General features: G+C 48.5%; 1 protein-coding gene across 2 annotated transcripts in view; it reads left to right on the top strand.

Moving 5' to 3' along the window:
* Positions 1–11514, top strand: part of Ankrd50 (ankyrin repeat domain containing 50) — a 33953-nt gene extending 22439 nt beyond the window's left edge. For both annotated transcript variants that reach the window (XM_055626018.1, XM_055626019.1), the window contains exons 3-5: positions 205–434; positions 6015–9562; positions 11094–11514. In XM_055626018.1, coding sequence (XP_055481993.1) covers positions 205–434; positions 6015–9559 — 3775 coding nt within the window. In that variant the 3' untranslated portion in view covers positions 9560–9562; positions 11094–11514. The remainder of the gene's footprint in view (positions 1–204; positions 435–6014; positions 9563–11093) is intronic.
* The last annotated feature ends 2306 nt before the right edge of the window (positions 11515–13820 follow it).

Below are 13820 nucleotides of genomic sequence, written 5' to 3'. Positions count from 1 at the left end.
CCAGTTCCTACCACCCTTAATTATGTTGAGTCATGGCACATACACAGGCAAGTGCGGACTACACACTGTGCCGTGGATCTTACTACTAGAAGACGCGCTTTCATCTGAAATCTGTTTTTACACCATGACAACGAATAATTTGGACTATGAATTTCAGTGCCCTGTCTGTTGGTGACATTGACCTGTTCCGTGGCTGTCTTGCAGGTGTGTGCTGCTCCCACTCCTGGGGATGAAGCCACCCCCACAGAGCCTCTACCTGTTGGTTGACTCCGTGGACGAAGGCTGCAATGTGGTGGAAGGGGAGCAGATGTCGCCCAGCCTCTCCGGGACCGTGGCAGAGCTCCTGGCTGGTCACCACGAGTTCTTTCCCCCGTGGCTGCTGCTTCTCTGCTCTGCCCGGAAACAGAGCAGAGCCGTCACTAAAATGTTCACTGGTGAGCAAGACTATGTGACCCTCAGAGTTGTGTTCTCCAGAACTGGACCCAAGAGGGGTTCTGGTAGGGAGCACAGTATGCGGGTGGAGGCCTCAGTGCTGCATAGGCCTTCTTAGCCTCTCACCGCCATACCTTAAGATCATACTTAAAATAAGGCGTGGTGTGTTTTAAAATCACTTACGTTGGCTTTTTCCACAAAATTCTTTCCCCGGGCTGAGAGGATAATTCAGTGGGTAAAGTGCTTGCCATGCAAACATGAGAACCCCCATCCATAAAAACAACAAAACCCAGCCCGGCATCATAACACCAGCTTTTAATCAGTGCTGAGGCGTCAGAGACAGTCAGGCCCTAGGGTCCACTGTCCTCCGAGCCTAGCCAATTGGGAGGAATGATCCCTGATGTTGTTCCTGGGCCTCCATATGCACATGTACACACATGAATGTGTACACATACAAGAACAGTCTTTCCCTACTTCCCACAGTAAGACCCAACTCAGTGATTAATTAGCTCTGCCATTTTTCAGTAGTTCTGGGCACTTTACAACTCATTAGTCATTAAATTGCTATCTCTTGGCTCCCGAAGTCCTTTGAGCTGTCTCGTGTGATCCTTTCATCCTGACATGGCTGAGTAGAGCACTTCATTCCATCTGAGGCCAGCCGTGTGCTATCAGGGTGAAAGCTTCCAGTGATTGGGACAGTAGCCAGTGTTGTGTGGCCGCTCCTGTGTGTGGGTGAAGGCAAAGCCCTGCTTTCTTCTCTGCCTCTTCAAGTCAGCTGGTAGCATCAGCTCATTTACGTTCTGTATTCACTATGAACATTTAGGTTTCATTTTTAAGTGTGCGTATATGTGTGAGTCTGTACGCTTGGGTTCCACGTCCCCTCTCACTGGAGCTCCTGGCAGCTGGGAGTGGCCCAGTGGAAATGCAGTGAGTCAAACTTGGGTCCGCAGCGAAAGCAGCACATGCTTTAACCCCTGAATGTCTCCAGCCCCAAGCTGTGTCCTCTGTTTGCACAAATGAGTCACTGCACTGTGTTCACAGTCGTGCTTACACCGGGGCCTCAGGCAGCTTGCCTGACTTCCTGGTTCCTGTCTGTACGGTGTGGTCCCATGAGCCTAGACAGGCCTTGAGGCCTGGTGAGGGCCTTGGACACGTTGTTCTTATTCTAGTCATTCCATTCTCGTGTGTTAATGAAAATCAGTGTTGACCTGGATTCTTTTGTTTCTTATAAGTCTGGGTCTTTAGCTTCAGTGCCACATGATCTTTGCTGTGAACAAGTTTGTTGGCTAGAGGCATTTGGGAAGATGGAACCTTAGTGGAGAACACGGTTAGCCTGTGGGCAAGCCTGTGGGGGCATTTTCTTGATCCGTGATTGATGTGGGAGGGCCCAGCCCTCTGCGGGCAGTGCCACTCTGGGCACGTGGTCTCAGGTTGTATAAAGAAAGCAGGATGAGAAAGCGAGGGCAGACCAACCAACTATGAGTAAGTAGTGTTGCTCATGGTCTCGCGAGTCAGCCCCTGCCTTCAGGTTTTTGCCCCGGGTTCCCTGGATGATGAAGTGCAAGCCTTAAGGTGAAAGAAACTTTTCCCTCTCAAGTTGCTTCTGGTCCTGGTGTTTCCTCAGAGCAGCAGAACTCCAAAGGAACACGGCAGGCTTCCTTTGTACCCTTCTTTCCTCCATTGTCTGGCATCCAGGTTGCATTGTAGTCTTACTGCGGGTTGGTCATCTTGAGTCCCAGATGCCCCAAAATCTAAAAGTTGTTTGAGTGAATCCAAGTAGAGTCCTTGGCAAGATTTTGTTTTGTGTGTTATTTAAAATATTACCTGAGCTTTCAAGCTGTGTGGATAATGTGTATGTGAGACAGATGGGTTTTGCACTTGGAAATGGTTTCTGTGTTGTGCATATTCAGATATTTCAAAGTCTGAAAAATTCCAATGGCTTCCCAGCCCAGGCATTTTTGATGAGCTACTCTACCTCAGCTGCCAGAGGCAAGGTAGGTGAACCTTTGTCCTCCAGCCTATTTGTACTTACTGCTTTAGGCAGTGTGCCCTTCGTGGACCTGGTTACTTTGCTATATTACAGTCTTTCATGCTTGCAGTGATAGCCATGGCTGCCTTGGCATGAGGGCTCCCGCTGCCTTTCCTTCAGCCAGGTTGCCTCATCTGCTTGACAGCCTTGCACATACCAGAATGTTCATCCCTTGCACTTCTTGCCGTCTTCCCTCTTAGGTCACACAAGCTATGTTTTCCATTCTTGCTGAATTGTGCCTTCCTTGTACATAATCACACACCCCCTCTGTCTGGTTTTATCTTCTTCATGGATCTAATACGACTTTAAATTTGTCTGGATTTCGTGTGTTTACTGATTATCCTCTCAACTAGGGTGTAGGCTCCATGAAAACGGTCCTGACTGTGTGAGCACCTGTTTGTAAGCCTGGGGGCAGTCCCCTGTCAGGGTACCAAGAGTGTTTGCACCCATTTGTAAGCAGAGACTCAAACACATTTGTTTAGTCAGGAGTGTCATGCCCACTGAAATATTTTACCAAAAATAGAAAAGTTATTTAGTGGGGCCTGGGAAGATGGTTCATCTGTCAAAGCACCTGCTCCAGAATCCACATAAAGAAGCTGGGTGTGATAGCCTCCCTCCTGAAGAGGCAGAGAAGAGCAGGCCTCTGGGCTCCCTGGGCAGGCAGACAAGCCTACATGGTGAGTTCCAGGCCAGTGCAAAACCCTGACTCAAAAGAGAGGCCATTTGGCTCCTATGGGCACTTTCCTAGCATGAGTGTGGTGCTGAGTTCCACCCCCAGTACCCCAATAAACAAATAAGATCATTTCCATGATATTTACCTTGTTGGTCAGTGGATGGGCTCAATTCTATATGTGTTAGTCCAGTTTCTCTTTTGCATGCTATAGTTCAGTCAGAGCTTTGCACATGCTGGCCCAACTTGCACTGCTGAGCTAAACTAAACCTTCTGCTCTTATTTTTGTTTTGTTTCTGCCACTAAGTCTTGTCCTGGCAGGAATGGACCTCACTGTGTGGATCTTGACCCTGTAACAGTCTTCCTGCCTCTGCCTCCATGGTGCTAGGATTGTTGGCACAAGCTGCCCACCCCATGTTGAGGATATCACTGTTACTAGTGGTACATAGAAATTTGTATTAAATCCATATCACTCTTTAGATTTGGGAAAGGTTTATGTTTCAAGTTGTAAATCTTTTGCACCCATCTGCATAGCATCAGCCCCATGTCCTTGGCCTTCTTGCTCCTCCCATCTCTGTCAGCATGGTTTTCTTTCTCAGTGCTACCAGGAAAGGAAACACTTCAGCATCACACAAAGCCCTGACGCTGACTCCATCACTCACTGGTCATGGTGGGTGACTCAAGCAGCCTTTCTGTGCTTGAACTTAACTCACTTTTAAGATAGGAAAGCCTCCCTCACAGTGCACACGAAAGGTGTGTGTGTGAATATTTACAGTCATGTAGCCCAGTGTTAACCCTTGCTCAGCATTCAGAGGCCCTGTGTTCAGTCCCCACTACTGCACACAGGGAGAGCTGACTCAATGCATTGTCCTTAGCCCACTTTGGGGGCATCAGTCCTGGCACTGTGGAGGCCTAGCCCAAATCTGTTTTTGTTATCTCAAGTTTTTATCAGGTATTTTAGTTAATTAGCTTAAATTGTAGCTATTTATGCATAATGGGTTGTATAATCTTTCACATAGGTGAGTCTATGTGCACATCACTTTGGAAACTTTAACACACTATTGTGTACCACTTTAGTAATGTTTTATTTGTTAGTCACAGGTCTAGAGTTTGCTCTGTAGCCCCAGCTGGCCTCCAGCTCACAATCCTGCTGCCTCAGCTTTCCAGTACTGCGATCACTGGCATGCACCACCTCACCAGGTGGGCTGCTTGTACCCTTAATGGTGTCAGTGACTTTGTAAAGCAACAAGGGAGTGAACACACAGGAAGAAGCTTTGGAGGCCAGTCATCTTGAATTGCTAGGATGTGTGGGGTGCCAGACGTTCCTAGGGGTGTGCTCAGCCTCTCTTCAGGTTGGGAAGGTTTGTTTTATGCAATTAAATTAAAATAATTAAATCTCCAATTGTCAGTAAACAGCCCAAACCAAGAAGATGCCACTGGCCAAATTATGCTTACAAAACAAAACTCTAACACTTTTAAAGTACAGCTGCTACTTGAAAGCAGAAAGTTTTTTTTTTTGTTTTTTTTTTTTTTTTGTTTTTTTTTAAGGGACACAGCATGAAGCACACACATGGCTTTATTAGGCAGTTGGGTGTTCACCTTTTGGAAGAAAAAGTAAGTGAATGCACACAAGGCAGAACTGGGGGAAGGGTGAGGCTGTGCTGTGAACAGGGGTGAGGCCAGACTCAGGGCAGACTCAGTTCTAAACCCTCCCGGAGGTGAGAGCCTCTTTCATAATTTATCTTCTGATTCAGCTATTGTGCATGCGTGTATGCGTGTGGTGTGTTCTTAGATCCCACTCTGAAAATGTAGCTTTGTGTATGTGTTATTTCATTTTGGTTTTGTTGGCAGATTGCACTTTTCAAAAATTCCCTTTGAGTATTTCAAGCTTGGGTTCAGATAGTTGTTGGCTTGTTTTTCAGTGATACCTTTTCCATCCTGTTGGTCAAGGTCACCTTTGACTTATCCACACTCACCAAGCCCCCTGTATGACCCACCTTTTGCTCATAATTCCCAGCCCAGCATGGATTGTTGTACCTGCTGCTGCTGCTGCTGCTGCTGTCGTCCAGCCGCCATGGTCCCTTCTAGAGTGTGTCTTTTCTCTAAGGGTTGCCTGCAGTCTTGCTTCGCTGTGCTCGTGATTGTGAGTGACTTAGGGATGACCATTCCTAACACACACCAGCCTTGATGAGCTTTTTCTTTCTTGGGACAAATAGACAAATAGACCTAACAAATCAGGTCTGTACGCTGGTGTTCCTCTAGAAGATGCTGTTATTGTCTGCTTTGAAGAATCTAGAGTAGCCACCGATAGTTTGCTTTTTAGCTTTGGTTGACTTTGAATGAGTGGCTTGGCAATTTGCATGTTAATTGGCTCCAGCTACTTCTTGAGAGTCTGAGATTTAATTATTTTAATTTGATATCATAAAGCAACATATGATAGAGTGAGTGGTATTCTGTCTGGATATAAACCACCTACATTAAATCTGATGCATGGTCAAGTGGGTGGGTGGAAATAGCTGGTACCTGTGTTAAAAAGAGCATCTTGTGAAAACAGGCCTATTTGTCTTTCACAAATTTGATGTTCAGAATGCCTTCCCGTGGTACTGGGTATGTCTGGGTATGTCTGTCTGGTTTCACTTAGTGCTTCTTGCAAAGGAGTTGAAATAGGCACCGAGCTGCAAGAACAGATAGTAGCCACATTTGTCGGTAGAAAAGTGAAGTCATTGCCTGGCAGTTTATGTGTTTTTACATGCAAAAGCCGCTTTGCAGCTCAGCAGGTGTTGGTCCACCGACCCTCTTATTAGCGTTCACCCAGGAGTCCGTTGATTTGCATCTGTTCTTTCTCCTCACACAAACACCCACCTCTGTACTTGTCTTCTGCAGGGTTCCGGAAGATCAGCTTGGACGACCTTCGGAAGGCCTACATCGTCAAGGATGTGCAGCAGTACATCCTCCACCGCCTGGATCAAGAGGAGGCCCTCCGGCAGCACCTCACCAAGGAGACGGCCGAGACCCTGAACCAGCTGCACATCAAGAGCAGCGGGTGCTTCCTGTATCTGGAGCGCGTGCTGGATGGAGTCGTGGAGAATTTCATCATGCTTCGCGAGATCCGCGACATCCCGGGAACGCTGAATGGTCTCTACCTCTGGCTATGCCAGAGACTTTTTGTCCGAAAACAGTTTGCCAAAGTTCAGCCCATTCTGAACGTGATCCTTGCGGCCTGCCGGCCCCTGACCATGACAGAATTGTACCATGCTGTGTGGACCAAAAATATGTCTCTAACCTTGGAGGACTTTCAGCGCAAGCTAGACGTCCTGTCCAAGCTCTTGGTGGATGGGTTGGGCGGCACCAAGATCCTGTTCCACCACAGCTTTGCCGAGTGGCTCCTGGATGTGAAGCACTGCACCCAGAAATACCTGTGTAACGCTGCGGAAGGGCACCGGATGCTGGCCATGAGCTACACCTGCCAGGCCCGGGACCTGACGCCCCAGGGAGCACAAGAATTCGCCTTGCACTTGATTAACTCGAACTTGCAGTTGGAGCCAGCCGAGCTGGCGCTGTGGATGATATGGAATGGCACCCCCGTCAAAGACTCTCTGTCCACCTTGATACCCAAGGAGCAAGAGGTGCTGCAGTTGCTGATCCGAGCCGGAGCTCACGTCAACAGCGAGGACGACCGCACCTCGTGCATCGTCCGGCAAGCCCTGGAGAGAGAGGACTCCATTCGAACATTACTGGACAGCGGGGCATCGGTCAACCAGTGTGACTCCAACGGCAGAACTCTGCTGGCCAATGCGGCTTACAGCGGCAGTCTGGATGTGGTGAACCTGCTTGTCTCCAGGGGGGCCGACTTGGAGATCGAAGACGCCCACGGACACACGCCCCTCACCCTGGCGGCCCGACAAGGGCACACAAAGGTGGTCAACTGCCTGATTGGGTGTGGAGCCAACGTTAACCATACGGATCAGGACGGTTGGACGGCTCTGAGGTCCGCTGCTTGGGGGGGCCACACCGAGGTTGTGTCTGCCCTGCTTTACGCTGGCGTAAAGGTAGACTGCGCGGACGCGGACAGCCGGACGGCGCTGCGTGCAGCGGCCTGGGGGGGCCACGAGGACATCGTCCTGAACCTGCTGCAGCACGGTGCCGAGGTCAACAAAGCCGACAATGAAGGGAGGACGGCGCTGATAGCCGCGGCCTACATGGGCCACAGAGAGATCGTCGAGCACCTGCTGGACCATGGTGCCGAGGTGAACCACGAGGACGTGGACGGCAGGACGGCCCTCTCCGTGGCCGCGCTGTGCGTGCCGGCCAGCAAGGGGCACGCGTCAGTCGTGAGCCTTCTGATTGACCGAGGGGCCGAGGTAGATCACTGTGACAAGGATGGCATGACACCCCTGCTGGTGGCGGCCTACGAAGGTCACGTGGACGTGGTGGACCTGCTTCTCGAGGGGGGAGCAGATGTAGATCACACGGACAACAACGGGCGGACCCCCCTGCTGGCCGCAGCTTCCATGGGGCATGCTTCGGTGGTCAACACGCTTCTGTTCTGGGGCGCAGCCGTGGACAGCATCGACAGCGAAGGCCGGACGGTCCTCAGCATCGCCTCGGCACAGGGGAACGTGGAGGTGGTGCGCACTCTCCTGGACAGAGGCTTGGACGAGAGCCACCGAGATGATGCTGGCTGGACGCCTCTGCACATGGCAGCTTTTGAGGGTCACAGGTTAATATGTGAAGCTCTCATCGAACAAGGTGCTAGAACGAATGAGATTGACAACGACGGGCGCATCCCTTTCATTTTGGCCGCCCAGGAGGGCCACTATGATTGTGTCCAGATCCTCCTAGAGAACAAATCCAACATCGATCAGAGAGGCTATGACGGGAGAAATGCCTTGCGCGTTGCTGCCCTGGAAGGGCACCGGGACATCGTGGAATTACTCTTCAGCCACGGGGCCGATGTGAACTACAAAGACGCCGATGGGCGGCCCACGCTTTACATCCTGGCGCTAGAGAACCAACTTACAATGGCCGAGTATTTTTTGGAAAACGGTGCGAACGTGGAGGCCTGCGATGCAGAGGGACGGACGGCTCTGCACGTCTCCTGCTGGCAGGGCCACGTGGAGATGGTGCGGGTGCTTATCGCCTGCCACGCCGACGTCAACGCGGTGGACAACGAGAAGCGCTCGGCCTTGCAGTCTGCCGCCTGGCAGGGCCACGTCAAAGTGGTCCAGCTTCTGATAGAGCACGGCGCCGTGGTGGACCACACGTGCAACCAAGGCGCCACGGCCCTCTGCATCGCGGCCCAGGAGGGACATGTGGATGTGGTGCAGGTTTTGCTAGAGCACGGCGCCGACCCCAACCACGCCGACCAGTTTGGACGTACTGCCATGAGGGTGGCAGCCAAAAACGGGCATTCTCAGATCATTAAGCTGTTAGAAAAATATGGTGCTTCCAGTCTGAATGGCTGCTCCCCCTCCCCTGTCCACACGATGGAGCAGAAGCCTCCACAGTCGGCACCCTCCAAGATGCAGTCTCTGACCATCAGGTCCAACAGCTCTGGTGGCACTGGCGGAGGGGACGCGCAGCCTTCCCTCCGGGGCCTGCCCAATGGGCCGGCTCATGCGTTCAGCTCTCCGTCAGAGTCTCCAGACTCGACTGTGGATCGGCAAAAGTCGTCCCTGTCCAACAATTCCCTGAAGAGCTCAAAAAATTCGTCTCTGAGAACGACTTCCTCCACAGCCACGGCTCAAACGGTGCCCATTGACAGTTTCCACAGCCTGTCATTCACGGAGCAGATCCAGCAGCACTCGCTGCCTCGCAGTAGGAGCAGGCAGTCAGTCGTGTCCCCCTCCTCCACAACCCAGTCCCTAGGACACAGCCATAATTCTCCCAGTAGTGAGTTTGAATGGAGCCAAGTGAAGCCAAGTCTGAAGTCAACAAAATCAAATAAAGGGGGCAAATCAGAGAACTCCAGCAAGTCTGGGTCAGCTGGGAAGAAAGCAAAACAAAATAATTCCTCACAGCCAAAGGTTCTAGAATACGAAATGACTCAGTTTGACAGAAGAGGACCTGTCGCTAAGCCTGGGAGTAGCCCACCTAAGCAGACGCCGCCGGCAGAATCTCAGTGTAAGACCGTGGTCCCTTTACCTCAGGACAGCAACCGTGCCCAGCAACAGCTTCTCCTCCACCAGCAGAGCGGTGAGCAGAAGAGGAGGAATGGCATAATGACGAACCCCAATTACCATCTGCAGAGCAACCAGGTGTTCCTGGGCAGGGTCTCCGTCCCTCGCACAGTGCAGGAGCGAGGGCATCAGGAGGTGCTGGAGGGGTTCCCTCCCTCAGAGACAGAGCTGAACCTTAAACAAGCCCTGAAGCTCCAGATTGAGGGCTCTGACCCCAGCTTCAACTACAAGAAGGAAACACCCTTGTGAGAGGTAAGAGAGCAGTGGAAAGCATAAAGGAATGGGAGTGTCATTCCTCTTCCTTAAAACGCCCTTTCCCTGGTGCTCTCAAGGCCCCTCAGGCACCCTCCCTCGGTGTGTCCTCGGGGGTCTCATCCCAGCCAGTCTGTTCAGCGTGAGTTCTCCAGACTCTAGTACCTATCCAAAGCATTTATGTGATACAGGACTGATGGGTCCATATACGGATGCACAAATTGGAGATAGGATAGCTCATAGTCAATAGCCAGTAGATAATTGATAGATACGCTCGTACACATAATAGACATAGAGAATTGATAGGTCGGTAGTAGATGCATAGGCACGTGGTTGATGAGAGGATAATAGGTAATAGAGACAGACACTGGGTAACAGATGATAAACAGGAGAAGACACATACACAATACATACTTAATCTGTTTACTCTTTATCTCCCCTCCCTTTTCCTCCTCAATGTTAGACCAAAGGGGTGTGTTTGTATTTGATGCTGGATTCTTGTACTTGGAATACTATTGGAACCCGTGGCAGACTGTCAGTAAAAATGTATTGGGTAACTGGATGAACAGATGAACATATCATGAATTAATCCTAGATTAAGATTTTTTTTCCTGTATTATCATCTCCTATCAGGAGATTTCTGATGGAAAACAGGGCTGTTTTCTAAGTATTCATTGTTTGATTTTGAAGCACCGGGTTGCACCTAGTAGATAGTTGGTAAATGTTAATTTCATTGTTTCACCCAGAGACAGAGCATGGATTTAAATCAGTAATCTGGTTTTATTATGATAACTCTTGTAAAAATCTAGTAGTGTTGGCATGTAGTATGAACAGATGTGGACCAAGATGAAAGGTATGGGTTTATCATATTTACTTATTTATGTATTTAGGGGCAAGATATGGATAGCATATATTATGTTCATATCAGTAGAATTTTATATTAAAAATGTTTTATCATCTTCTCACAGGAGGCCTCGCTGTACAGGTAAAAGTGAGTGGCTCCTCTGTACACTCTGTGTGCTCCCCCAGAGGCATTTCTCATGTTCTAAATAAACTGAAAATTTCCTTGAGCATCATGTCTGATGTCCAGTGACTGTAATGAGCACATGGCTTCTGGGGATGGTTTTTGGTGATACAGTTTATGAATTTGATAGATGATGCATTACATCATCTGCTAATACTAAGCACCTATCTATAAGGAGGAATGGATGGCCAGCCCGAGCTCACTGAAAAATACTTCTCCAAATACTTGGTTTTGGTGGTGCAACACAACCCCTCCCCCCCAACTCATAATACTACCTCCTGTGAAAACAAAGGATTACATCCCTGTCAAATAGTAAAAATGTGATGTGAGGTAAATATTTGGTAGAATAATGAATTTCTGATGTGTATATATTGAAATTGTTCTTTACGTACTTAAATGCATAAATAGTAAGTGGTTTATACGTATTCTTTTATAAGACCGTAAAACTGTGCCATTGTAAGAAAAGTGTAGAAATAAATGAATTCCCTTTCATTTTATTTTTTCCAGTTTCCGCTTGTGTGAAACAGGAGGCATTAGGTCAGAATGGCCATTCAGCTGCCAGATGGAAGCAAGACACCTGAGGACATGCTGCCAAGACTGTGACTCCCACAGTACTGTTTCCTGACTTCCTGTCATGTGCCTACCCAGTAAGGCTGCCTGTCTCAGCATAACCCGTGCTGAAGCAGTCTCCACCACACCTAATAAATGCAGATGTAAACAGCAGTTCCTCGATACAACCAAACCCAGTTTTGAGTATTTTCCCATTTGCTAAACGTGCATGTGCCACGGTCAGGTGTCTCCGCAAAGGCGGTGTTCTGTATTTATTGTTTTCTGCGTTGTGGTGTGTACTCGGTCCCATCGATTGTCTGGTGTGCCTGGTTCTTGTGTATTTAATAGATGTTAGTCAATAAAGCAATTCTTGCAAGTGTTTTCTGTCCGCTAACCTTCAGCATTAGACAAAAACAAGTTTCTGTGTTAAGGCCACGTGGAGGTGAAAAAAATGACTTTGTGACTCAATTCTGGTGGTGTAGCAAGTCACTGTGGGTAGTTTAAGTCTCCATTTTCCAGCCAAGTACCGTTTGTGTCAGGCTGAATGTGACAGAGCAGGCGAATGCCAGTCACTCCAACTGCAGTCAAAAGAGCTCTGTGAATTCAACACGGGCTCTGAGCCACCTTCCAGCTGCCTGTCATCCCACCTGCAAGTAGACTACCACCGCTCCTGCTCCCGAAGCTTGGACTTTCTCAGGGACAGAGCTGTTAGTGCCTGTGGGGCACGTGTGCAGACAGGCTCCAGGTCCAGCTAAGGATGAAGCTCTGATCCCTGAATCATTCACCGGCTGCCTTCACCTCCTCCAGCCAAATGAAATGTAATCTATCGTTGTAATTGAATGCTCAGTGCTCTGAGCTGTTTCCACTTGCCAATTACTGCATGATCAAATTAGCCCCAGTCAGAACCAATTGGGAACATTTGAATGGCTTGGTGGGATGGATGTTCTTGAATGTATGCTGTGCTGTCCATCACAAGTGACACCGCTAACCATTAGTCACAGCACATATCTTCTGTTACTTGCTAGAAGTGATGGGCTTGCACTTCTCTGGCCACATTCTCTTTCCTGTTTTCTTCTTTGCACAATTGCACAGAGGGTGGCTGGATGCCGTGGTTAAGGGAGGCATCTGCACTAGGGAACTCGGAGCAGCTTAGATGCATTGCACAAATGTTTGACAGGATGATTCAGAAGCCAAGGATGGTTTGATCCTTGAGCGAGTCCCGTCCATCTCCCCAGCCTAGGAGATTCTGTATACTCCACGTGCTGTTGCTAAGGGGAAATGGGGAAAGAGAATTTGGAAATTGAGCACAAAACCATTGCTACTACTGACAACTTTGGAATGTTTTAATGAGAGGCCAGTAATGGTCATGGTGCTCGAAGGGCGCCAGTAGTGTTGTTTATGGAAGTGCAGATGTATAATTGCTGTGATGAGTGTTTCTCACGTGAGTCTGTGTGTAAGCCTTTCCTTGCTTTCTGTCTTTCCCATGTCAGCCAAGCTCATTTCCTGTGTGTCATCCATCAGTCATAACCAGGATGAGGGAGAGCTGATGAATTCACTCACAGTTAAGGTGACGACGTGGTTGATACCGACAAGTCAAATGTGAATGGTTCAAGGATTGAATTCTTGTCCCTATGGGACGTTGATTAATGACATTGAACAGGACTCTTGGAAGGCAGCCTTAAAAGTTTCTGAATCTGTTGAGAAGTATGGGGTCACAGCCTGTTACTAGAACCAGCATCACTCCATCTCTCACACACACTGACCATAGAAGAGGAACCTCTGACTTCTTATTAGGTGGATGTTTTTTTAAGGAAGAGACTCTGAAAGCTGCCATTTTTTTTTCTCTTCACCTTGAATTACTGAAATCATATTTATTTAATTTTATTGCTTTTACAAAGTTGCACCTTGTGACCAAAGGGCAAAGACAACTTGGTGCATTAGGGATTTGTGTTTTCCACCTGTTTTTGTTTCCATCTTTATACACCTGGAAACAGTTGCTAGGAGGAGAGTCTTGAAGAAATCAGATTCTCATAAATACTCCTTGGGGTGTTTTTGTGTTTGTTTCTTGTTTTTGTTTTTATAATCAGTTATGATTAGAGTAGAACAAAAATGGCTTCTGGTGAAGACCAGGCTGACCAAGGTGCTGTAGCCAGCCCGCTGTGCTCGTTCATTTTGGGATGGGGGAGGGGAGGGTTAGTACCATAACTGGGAAAAACAATGACTTCTGCTCTACTACGAAGATAAGAAACGGTCCCAAAAATTAAAAAAAAAAACAAACTATTTTTTAAATTCAAATGTCTAAATTTTGTAAGTCGACTGTTTAGGCTGTCATGTGTGTATAACATTTTTGTGGCGTTTCTTCACACCCCTTCCCAAAGGTCAGGTGAAACATCAGAGAAGTAAACATCTGAAGGAAACATCAGGGAAGCTTGGGGCCCAAGAAGACCAGAAGTCAGAGCCCTGTGGTGTACAGCAAATACCTTTTGTTCTGTTCTCCCCCACCCACCCCTACCTGATTCCTCAACAAAGCAAACAGCCCTTACTTCAGAGTCAGGAGCAGGTCATCATGCTGTTTGGCTAGGCGACTGTTCGTTTTGCTTAATGTCCCCCCATCAACACTTTCCATAAATGTAGTCGCAGACAGATGCTTTCTTTTGTTCTCTCTGTGTGGGGTGTGTAAATAAC

Source organism: Psammomys obesus, unplaced genomic scaffold, assembly GCF_907164565.1.
Source record: "Psammomys obesus unplaced genomic scaffold, mPsaObe1.curated_primary_1811, whole genome shotgun sequence".
In the NCBI taxonomy this organism is placed as follows: domain Eukaryota; kingdom Metazoa; phylum Chordata; class Mammalia; order Rodentia; family Muridae; genus Psammomys; species Psammomys obesus.
This window is presented reverse-complemented; position numbering and strand designations above follow the sequence as displayed.